Below are 11,409 nucleotides of genomic sequence, written 5' to 3' on the forward strand. Positions count from 1 at the left end.
GACCCGACCTAGAAGTTGATAAAAATATATCATCGGCACTATCGTATAACTGACGAATAAACCCCTCGGAAGCTTCAATGACAAATAAAGCTTGTGATTTACTTACCGAATAACAATTTAATAATAAATAATTAAATCGTATTTTCTAAATAAGTAAATAATTAATATTTGCGATACCAAATGCGGTCAACAAAATATTCTCCGATATATTAATATAAATTATATTGAGTACTCGATAAATAATAATTTATATATATACATAACTAAATCTAGTTACTTGTAAATCATAATACAAGTATAGATCTTTGTTTTCTTCTATTTTCTTATTTAAATATTTTTATCTCGGAAATTAATAAAAATATGATTGAATATGATTATGTTTTACTAAACGGCAAACATAATCGTCGATATATTCAAAATTTTTCTAAGGAAATTCGTCCGCCTCGATATTAAAAAATAAATATTATTTCGTAAACAATAATTTTTTAAAGCTAAGATAAAAATATCATTAAAAATCGTCAAATCGTATGTTTCAATCGAATTTGTCGGCATTGACACGATAATTAAACGATATATATATATTTTTTTTTTAAATACGTACGTGAATAATTTGGTGCTAAATGATGTTTTGTTTTTAATAGTTTGAGATTTTTAATAATCTGCAACGATTAGTCGCCCATTCATAATGTTTTTGGTTAAAAGCAAAAAAAAAACAAAAAAAAAAAACAAAAAAAAAAGTACATTGTAATGATAAAAGAAATTGATCTTTTATAGAGAATTCAATCGCAATGTACGACAATACATCATGTTTATAACGTTTAAAAAGAGAATTTTAGTTTATAATAATTATCCCCTCTCATACAACGATTTCAACTCATTTTCACATTACATAGCAAACCAAAAATAGTTATTATTACTCTAATAATTTAATACACATACTTTATTGGAACTTGAGGGACAGGAATCAAGCTCAGCGATCACTTTAATGCGCTGGACGTATAATCAAGAGAAAATTGATTATTTATCATGACAATTTTAACACATCGAGTATCATCGATTTTAATTTTCTACATCGTACGAGCAATTTTTCTATTTTGCCGTTAAACACACGAACGTTTGCTGAAAAATAAGTTGAAGGTTTAACGCTTCAGAAAATTAACGACGTTTCGTAATAAGTGAATTTTCCAAGGAAACGAGCGAGCCGCCGTAATGCCGTTACCCTTCACGCTCAATTTATATTCATTTTACCGATCTACATAAAGCAAACAAATTTTTCGCTCCATCCAAACATTAAGAACTAACCATTTATACCGATGATAAAAAAAAAAAAAAGCATCATTGACGATTTCATCATTTATTACACATTTCTTACCCCCCCCCCCATCGCGATGACTATACGATTTGTTATCTATTGTTATGAATGAAAAGCAGCTTCACCGATATCCCTGGCGTAACGGGTTCTCGCTCAGCCCGAAGCACCAACTCCAGCTACATGTAATTATCAATCCATCGCTGGAATTAATAAAATCGTCCGACCTATGGGAGCGAGTACATCGGTCAGCTCCGCACTCCCACTTCTCCGTCCTTAATGAACTTTGGAAAGAAGCCGGAAGTGCGTGGGCGTTCTTGCTGTACCCTTGGCTCGTTCCCGAAAATGCGCTTGAGCACGATCGCCTTGGCCTTGTCCAGTCCCCGGCGAGCGGTGATATCATCTGAAACACGGCACTCCAGCAGCGCCGGATATCTTGCATTTTTATTTCGCGCGTTGGGAGGGACCAATGGGAGGTCCGACACGAGGGAAAGTGTTGCCGTCGAGGCGAGCGTGCGAGGCCACCGATTTCGCCTCCTCCTCGAGCCGCCAGTCGATCTCGAGTCTGTGCTCGAGGAGCGTTGCCAATAAGGAGCAGCGGATCGATCGTGATCATGAGAGTTCTGTACTTCCTCGTATTCCTGGCGTTGTTGTCGCTGGTCGTCGGTAAGTTGTTACCTGGCGCTTTTACATTAATCTCTGATCTCTGATTTTGTGTTCGTGTTTACGCTGCTATGGCTCGCGAGATTCTTCCGTGAATAATTAATGTTATTATAGGCTCGTCGGGAAGCTCGATAGTTTGGGATGCTCGTGGATCTAGTCGACGAGGAAGATTGTTATTTCGTTGGTAGATAGAGACAGAGCGTCCTGCAAAAGCGGTCGACCAAACTTTGTGTCGAGCGTTCGATAATGGATGCTCGCTCTATTGGATTTGATAGAGATAGCGAATTAATGTATTTGATGTATTTGAATGCCTTGGTTAAATTATATTTCATTTGACCAATTAATCTATTAATTCTTGCGGTTATTATCCTTCGGTTGGGATGAAAGAATGGGCAATCGATGCGCGTTCCCATTACGATAATACATATTGACATCGAAAGAAAATTCTTCAAAATACAATATTATAGTTTTATTATATTAGGAAAAATCTTGTAAGATTAGAGTATCGTTTAAAACTGCGGATTTCGTATGCGATTTAGGATAATAAGTAGAATTTTGTTAAGAGCGTTGAGTTAACTGACTCTGGTGATTTAATAAAATATTTCCTAAGGACATTTTCATAAGGACGAGTGTTTATAAGCACAGAGGCAAAATAAATGTAATATATAGCAATAACCAACGTCAATTGGTCGTTTCGACAAATTATTGATATTGAGGTATAAAAAAATTTTTATTTTTTATTTTTATATTGTCAATTTATTGGCTCTTTTCATTATGTTTTATTGTTTATTTATCGTTAGTCAATTGTGCGGTTGCTTAGATTATTTTACAAGTACTTTTATCATCTATAAACAAAAGTAATAATAATAGAAAAAAGTAGTTTTTTTTTTCATTCTTTTTTCTTTAATCTAAAAAAAACGATTTACAATCTTTTACGATATAATGATAACCCTGATTATAAAAGTTCACAACTCGATATTTTAAATAATTTATTATAGATATATAATTATTATAATATTGAAATTTTCCATGTTATTTTTATTTTGTTTTGTTTTTTGTTTTTTTTTTTTTTTTTTATTTCTGTTTGTTTCTTTTATTATTATCATTAATTTACTTATTGCTTATCTACATATTTTGAATCATCGCGAAAAATATATTTACAAATAGTACGCGAAATGTATGTACAATTTACACTTTAAGTGCATTTAAATTAAAATGCAAATCAACATAGAAATTAACGGGTATAGCCTATATAGTAGATAAGATATTTTGTAAATGAATCTTTTAAAGTTGAATAGTTTCTAACAGTTTTAAGAATATTTAATTAAGAATTTCAACACATTTCCAATAATTTTCCCAATTTTGTCCTTACCGTGTAAGCTGTTCCATTAATGAACTTGAAAAAATTATCTCTATTGCATCAGTTTAGTGATTCATCCAGCAACAATAACAACAATAATAATAGATATCGGTCAAGGTTTATCTCGATTGTTTATTTTAGGAAAATGAATTTCTATCACTTTTACAATTATAAGGTAAACGGTATTTAGATAACTATTTAGAGGCCAGCATTAAGCATTACATTCGACTGATTAATCAATTAATTCTCAGTGTAATATAGTCGAAAATATTTGCCTTCGCTGTGTACATTAGTAAAAACATTATTCAATCAGCCGGACAAATACTTTAATATAATAAATATACATCAAAGACAAAAGATATAAAAATTCTTCTCACTTAAAAAATTAAACCATTTTTGTACCTATAAAAAAGAGAAAGAAAGAAAGAAAGAAAGAAAAATGTCATCCAATTATTGAATAAATTAAAATAAAATTACCGTTTAATTATTTAATATTGAGATATTTATTTCTCAACTTGTTAATGAGTGTGCTTCTTAAAGTCATACTCTGTCTAACAAGCTTACGTGTCCTGGTCGTTTTAACGATTATATGATAACCCATTCGTCTCGCAGTGTTATTGCCAATTTCTGACAAAGTAAACAGCTCGTTCGTTTAATTTCCTTCAATTTAAACAGACCCAATACGCAGTTAGATAAAGCATCGTGCCAAAAACTTTCCTTTTTAATCTACGTCAATATCGAAAGGGATAAAATAAAAAAAAAATAAAAAAAAAAAAAAATAATAAAAAAAATAAAATAATCGATTTCTCATGAACGGCAGATGTCGGCGCATGGAAATTTTGGAAAAAGAAGGATGAATTGACCTCGACGACCCCGAAATCGTCCAGCCAAGAGCTCATGGAACCCCCGAGCCATACCAACAAGGGCATCGCCGCGGCCGTTAATCCGGCCCTGGCCATTGGTGTCGGCAACCTCGGACCCAAGAGCGGCGAGTCGCCGAGGAACCAACCTCGTAAGCCAAATCCTGGCACGGAAGTTGCCATCGATAGCGGACCACCCAAGGCCGCCACCGGTACCAATTACAAGAATTGGGCCGCCGAATTTGGAGGCATCGAGGCCGGCACCATCAAGGATAAGTCCAAGATGCAGGAGCAGAAGACCATTACGAAGCCGGACAATCCGCATCACGGTACAGGTTCGTCAAGCATTTTCCCTCCTATATCGCTGCTAGTACCCTCGAGCGCACCTTCAGCCACCTCAGATTTTTTTTATCAATTTCGCTGCGACTTGGTGCCCTTCGTAAATTCTACTCCAAGAGGATAACGGTCCTTTGACTTGCAATTTACAATAGATCCGATGGTCAATAAACTACTCGTGACATATTGATTCATAAAATTACTGAAAGTAACACGATGAGAAGTATCATAAGATATTGTTCACTAGATTGGGCTAATTGTTATAATAAAATAATAATATTGTACAGGCTATTTATTCCCTTTTCAATGGACGTTATACGATTAATTGATTATACAATTAAATTTATTATATGTAATTGATAATTATAATTATAATGATAATTATATGTAATGACGATCTCAAGATTAAATGCATAATTTGAAAAGGCTCTAGCATGACACGTTCTTTGTTTTATTTATACAAATTATATAGTTAACAATGTCACGATAAATTATTCATGTCCATTCTTTTTTTTTTTTTTTTTTTTTTTTTTTTTTCCATACCTATCTATAGTTCAATACTATGTTTTTGTGTTTGTTGAATAAATAATTATCTTAGTAGATAATAAGCCAGCGTCTCATCCCGATACCTCCTCGCATGGCCAACAACCAGCTGGATCGCCAGGTATATATAAACTAATTGTTTAAAAAAGAGAAAGAGAAAAACGATTAAAAATTAAAAATTTACTGTATTTTCACTAATTCAAATGACTTTGTTTGAAAATAATGTAATGTAATGTTACTTCGTCTCATTAAAATTTCTACTCATTAAAACACTCTATGACATACACAAATAATTTACAAATAAATTTAATTAGCAAAAACTGTTCCCACTGCTCTATCGAAACTCATTGATTAGAATTTCCATTTAAATTCTATACTTCGGGAATTAAACTAAAATCCATTCGCGGTACGTTCATTGGTCAGTTTTCGCTTGCTGCAACTATTTATTGCATTTCACGTTTCGCGATTTATTCGTAAAATTTTCATGATATATCGAGCGCGAACGATCCTGCTCGAAGCCACACCATACGCTACGAAAAATCCTACAATATCTCTTCAGGATCTCCCGATACGACGGTAAAAATCTCATGGGCCCGTCGATTTAAGACTGCCTATGTAAGGCTCGATAAATCACGAGATCACAATTACGAATACTTAATTGTTATCATTGACTGATGCAGGGAAAATTGGTAATAAAGCCGCGACGTCGCAGACGACGGCGTCTACCCGGGCGCCTAGTTCAGTGCCAACGCCAATCGCACGCCCTTCGATCCCGGCCTCGCAGCCGAAATCAAAACCAGAGACGCCACAGTCGAAAGCAGGTTCGGCCGTGGATAGCAAGAACTGGAACGGAGTCGCCGACGGTGGAAATCGAGTCGAATTGCCGATTCCCGGCCTGAGAGCCCAGACCCCGAGCCCAACGACACCTGGACAGCATCCGTCTGGTTGGTAGAGCGACAGTCCGTAGTAATGGTCAAGCCATTTGCGAGCGATTGTGCGTCCGATGTATGCGACAGCTCGCAAAGTGCCACACATTACTAAAGCGCCATTAGTAAGGACGATTAGTAATATTGATCGAATGCTTAAATTGCCTTAGGCCAGCTCGATGATATGGTACTTTTGGAAATTCTTTTCAACCATTTGTGCTCTAAGGAAGAAACAGTTAAGTGAATACGGTTCGTTAAGATAAATGGCCTCGCGTGAATGGCATCACGTCTGTGCCCATTAACACTTTCGAGACGAATCAACTTGACTTTCTAATGGTGTTACTTCGAATATAAGCCCATTGATATTCAATTTTCTTCCCATAAAATAATCGCTACTTCGTTACACGTAAATTTTGGAATAATAAGCAAAGCTTTCTCGCGAGGGCAATATTATTTCAAAGAATTTTTACAAACTCAGCTCAACTTGGCCGAATTTAAAGCAGTCGATCAAAGCTCTTATTTGTCATTTAAAAAAAAAAAAAAAAATGTATTGTTATAAGAAATCGAACCGAGATGCTTATTATTATTTTACGACTGGATTTATTTAATATTGGCTTTCTCTTATTTCGCTTCATTTACATCATATTATTTCTACTATAATATCATGCTACTTCGTTTGCTTGACATTTTAGATGATATTTTAATATTTATGTTGTCTCATGCATGATTATGATAAGAAATATAGTAAAGAAATCTCTTAATTGGTAAATTTATTCTCCGAATATTCGAAATTTTCGTTTATTTAAGCTCTCGTTTATGAAATTTGTCCCACAGAACTTATCACTTTATTACGCAACACCGAATAACCAAAGAGAAAATAAGAACGGCAATCGGATAATCGGAATAATCCGATTCAAAGATATAAATTTTTCATAATAATTTGATCGTGTATCGTCATAAAAAATTTTCTTTTCACAAAAAAAAAAAAATCATTTCTTTGCATTGTTTAATAACAATATAATACAAACGATGCGTAAATCCATACGAAGTGTTAATAAACATTCGATTTTTCAATATATAAAGGTATTTTATATTGGTATATGAAAAGTCACGTTCTGCGCGATATAATTTTCGTGACGAGTAACGATTCCAAAAAAAAAAATAATAATAATAATAATAATAATAATAATAATAAAACAAAAATACGTATCGTTTCTATAAAAACCAAAATAAACAAACAAACATGCAGACAGACATAAAAGAAAAAGAAAGAAAGAAAGAAAGAAAGAAGATTCATTGTAAAGCATAATGAAACTAATGGAGCCAACAAAAGTCTTTTAAAATTTCCAAAGTCCCGTACGGCAGTTAATCTTATCTATAAATTGTTTCTATTTAAAATTGAATTTCATTCCATGGAGTATCGAACAATCAATATAAGCGTTTTTCTCCCTAGTACATCCACAGCCGGGAAACGCCGGCCAGTCTGGACGTCCCAGCATCTCGACCGGGGCGGCAATTGGAGCTGCCGGGATCGGTGGAGCGGCCCTCGCCGGGGCGGCCGCGACCTCCAACTCCGGCAAGGTCTTCTCGAGCAATCCGACCTATAGTAAGGGCAATGCCATCACCGACGAGGACCTTCAGAAGCTCTCCGAGGCGCTTTTCATCAAGGACGTGAACAACGCCAACAAGTACATCACTCTCAATCTCCAAAAGACGACCACCGGTAGTAATTCAAAGGACGAGGCTGTGCAGCCGTGAGTTGCCGTTTTTCTTTCTTTTTTATTTTTTTTTTTTATTTTTTTTTTTTTTATTTTATGGTTTTTTTTTTTTTTTTTTTTTTTTTTTTGGAAATTCTTAGGCTCTGTATCAAGTTTCGTAAATCGTTTAATTCCGAAATAACAAAGTCGATTCGGATAATTTTACTTTGGAGGAGCCTTTTAAAGTCCTTGTGTTTTTTAAAGGATTCGAGACTGTGTCTTGATTCGCCAGTGGACGACGTGGAAATTATGCATTAATTTTACAAAATTTCGAAGCTCAAAATCATTTTGAACGGTATAAATTGTATTGGGAATCGAAAAGATTTTCATACAATTTATTATTGCTTGTTTGAAGGTATAAACTTTCTCTTGATCAATTTGTCATAGGCTACTTCAAGTCAAGCCCGAAGCTCTGCAACTGCCGACCATTCGAAAAGTCCTGGACATCTACGACAACTACAAGCTGGACACGCGTGAGAACGAGTACATAAGCCCGGCCCAGCGCCAGGAGGAAAGCCTCCTAGTCGACACGTTCCTCAGCACGAACCTCATGTCGGCGGCGATGCGCTTCCTCGCGGACAAGGGCTTCATCAAGAAGGACTACTACGAGTACAAGGACACGCTGCGGACACTCTGGTTCAATCTGTACTCGAGGGGCGAGGGGAAGATCGGCAGTAGCGGCTTCGAGCACGTGTTCCTCACCGAGCTCAAGCTCGGCACCGAAGTCTCCGGTCTGCACAATTGGATCTACTTCAACGCCGAGGAGCTGAAGAAGCGACTCAATTATCTCGGCTACATTAAGAAAGTCGACCTTGGCAATGTGAGTTGCGCCACGTCGTTCGTCATTTTCCAGCTCCTCCGTTTGCCACTTAGTCGCTATTATCATTATTTCGAGCACAAAAGAGCTTTGAACTTTGGACGGGATCATTCTGCTTATTAAATCACATTGCGTATTAAATTAATCTTAAGCCTGGTTAATTCAAACGAATTCTCCGATTTTTAAGATAGTCCATGATGGGCAGTGGATTCAATACTCGAGTCCGACATTGAGAAAATGGGCTAAAGTTGAATAATTGAATGGTTGTGTGATTCGATCATACCCACACTTATAAAGTTCCGTTTCCGCATTGACGACTTGTGCGAGAGCTTCTTGTAGTTTAACCTACTCATTACTTACGAACGATACTTATGGAGAAAATTGAGAGGAAGAACAACAAACGTCTACTCTCAAAGGCCAATACACAATTCACAATATTCACATGGTCTGCTCTCTCTCTCTCTCTCTCTCTCTCTCTCTCTTACGATAAGACATTCAAAAATTATCTTTTTCTTAATGCTGCTTTTTCGAATAAACGTGTAAAAGTACAGCCGTGAGATTTTATAGCTATGAAATTAAACAAATATTGTTGTCTCTGTTTGCGAGCGATTTCAGTCACCATTTCAGTTCATTGCATTATCCGTGAAAATCTGTACGTCCCTGGCGAGATATTTCGCGAGCCCTCATTAACTAATAAATACGTAATTTTTATGAATATTGCAGAAAGCGGCGATCGTGAAGGCACACGTGACGTTCGACGGCATCGACAAACCCGTAACCGACATCTTCGTGGGCACGTCACCTGAACTAGAAATGGCCCTCTACACGGTCTGCTTCTTCGCAAGATCGGAAAAACCGTGCCCCGTCTCCCTCGGCGGTACAAAATTCAACATCATCACCCACAAGTTCAGATACCGTGGCAGAGATCTTATTGGCTCAGCTTATCCCAGCATCTAGATAACTCTCCTGTACAAAATAATAATTAAAAAATTGCCGGATAATCCGATATAAGGCAAAAACTTTGCAGGCCATTGCTTTTTTAAAATTCGATAATTTATTTTTTATGGACCAATTGATTGCCCGTGTAAGTAAAAACATAATTTTGGAGTACAAGTGTAATAAGAATTGTAAATATTTATACAGAAAGTAGCAACTTCTTTCATCTGATGCATTCATAAAAATCGATTAACCCTTAAAGAATGTGAAAATGTAATAATGTAAATTCGTATAAATGAGATATGATCTTTTTCCGCTTCAACTGACGATACTAAAATAATTACGTTATTTTCGCTTCTCAATTAATATGTAAATTGCATGAAATATAATAAAAGATGTTATTTATGATTTAATTTCTATGCTAATTTATGAAAATTAAAAAATGTACGAAACTTAAATTAATTTTATCGATAATTTTGAATGGAAATTGTGATCTTTTGTGGATATGATGGATGTTGAAAATAAAGAGAACGAGCGACTGTAATTAGAAAGATAATTAAGAAGATAATAAGTCTCGAAGTCTTGTCCTTAAAATCATTACAAATATCTTGTAATATCAAACGACTCTTTTCACAATAAATTTCCATTTTAATGCTATTTTCATTCTCATTGTAATTTCTATTTTTACTCCTTCACGTAAAATAAAAATGGAAAACTATTGGTATTAATGGACATTAAACAGGAAAAATGTAGTAATGTAATGCCAGTCGATATTTATTGCATTGTGATAATAACGGCTGACTGGCCCGCCAACACTCACACGCCCACGCACGCACACACGCGCACACTGTGTTTCTCGCACTGATAGGGACATTTAATCAGAATATATATATATATATATTATGGGAGGAAAAATGAGGAACCGAGGACACAGACAGAACTCTCGCCTGCTATGAATTTTTCTCTCTTATTTGTTTTTTTGTATTTTTGAATAATAATAAGGCACGTTGTGCAGAATATCATTGCTTTGTAGTCAATTAATTTAAGCAAACAATACAATTTCTTATTGAAAATCTAATAGACGTCAAATTTATTCAAAATGCAGTAAACATTTTAATATCCGTATTTTCAAATATTTAAGAATAAACATTTGATTCATTTGATATTGCATTGTAGAGATAAATAATGTTTTATTTAGACTATATAAACGTTCACTGTGATGACTTTTTTTTTTAATTTTTTTTTTTTTTTTTTTTTTTTTTTTATGTATCAAACAATGTTCACGTTATCAATTAAACAATAATTTTATTATACAAAATTTTAGTATACAAAACTTGAGGGCTAATTTAAACGTTAATTTAAAAACAAAATTATATTTTATGTGAAATTTATATGTTATATATATTAAGCGAAACTTTCCAGTTCGCTTTGGTGCTGTTGCTTTTACATTGATATAATTGATTTTTTTATCAATTATTACAAATGTTTTCCATGCGACGATTGCTTTCACATATAAATAAAGACAGCCATTTCAAAAAATAAGCTAAACATTATTTCATATAATTCTATACGATATTCACAATATATCGCAAAATTATAAATTACGACAATGTAAATTATGCTTATTATTTTTTATTCAATAATACATATAAGGTTATTTGTGCCATTGATTTAATATTAAATGAAAATAATTTATTGATTTTAAATTTGATATTCAAGAGTATGCCAATGCAAAATTGATAATTAATTATATTGCCATAATACATTATGATTTACAAAATTAATAATTCGTATATTATAATTCCCGTACACATTAAATTTCTTTTTCTGTTTATAAAGGCAAAAAAACAAATAATAATAATAATAATAATAACAATAATAACAATAATTATGCGTGCCCAG

General features: G+C 34.2%; 1 protein-coding gene across 1 annotated transcript; it reads left to right on the forward strand.

The window, feature by feature from the left end:
- Positions 1 to 1,843: 1,843 nt before the first annotated feature.
- LOC105363046 (poly(U)-specific endoribonuclease homolog) lies at positions 1,844 to 9,541 on the forward strand. The gene is made up of 7 exons (XM_011500616.1): positions 1,844 to 1,975; positions 4,153 to 4,558; positions 5,631 to 5,662; positions 5,752 to 6,015; positions 7,436 to 7,751; positions 8,142 to 8,574; positions 9,295 to 9,541. Exons 1-7 carry the CDS (start codon positions 1,924 to 1,926, stop codon positions 9,526 to 9,528), a joined length of 1,737 nt encoding a protein of 578 aa, XP_011498918.1. The 5' UTR covers positions 1,844 to 1,923; the 3' UTR covers positions 9,529 to 9,541.
- Positions 9,542 to 11,409: the final 1,868 nt, after the last annotated feature.

This window comes from Ceratosolen solmsi, unplaced genomic scaffold, assembly GCF_000503995.2.
Source record: "Ceratosolen solmsi marchali unplaced genomic scaffold, CerSol_1.0 scaffold56, whole genome shotgun sequence".
NCBI classification, from domain to species: domain Eukaryota; kingdom Metazoa; phylum Arthropoda; class Insecta; order Hymenoptera; family Agaonidae; genus Ceratosolen; species Ceratosolen solmsi.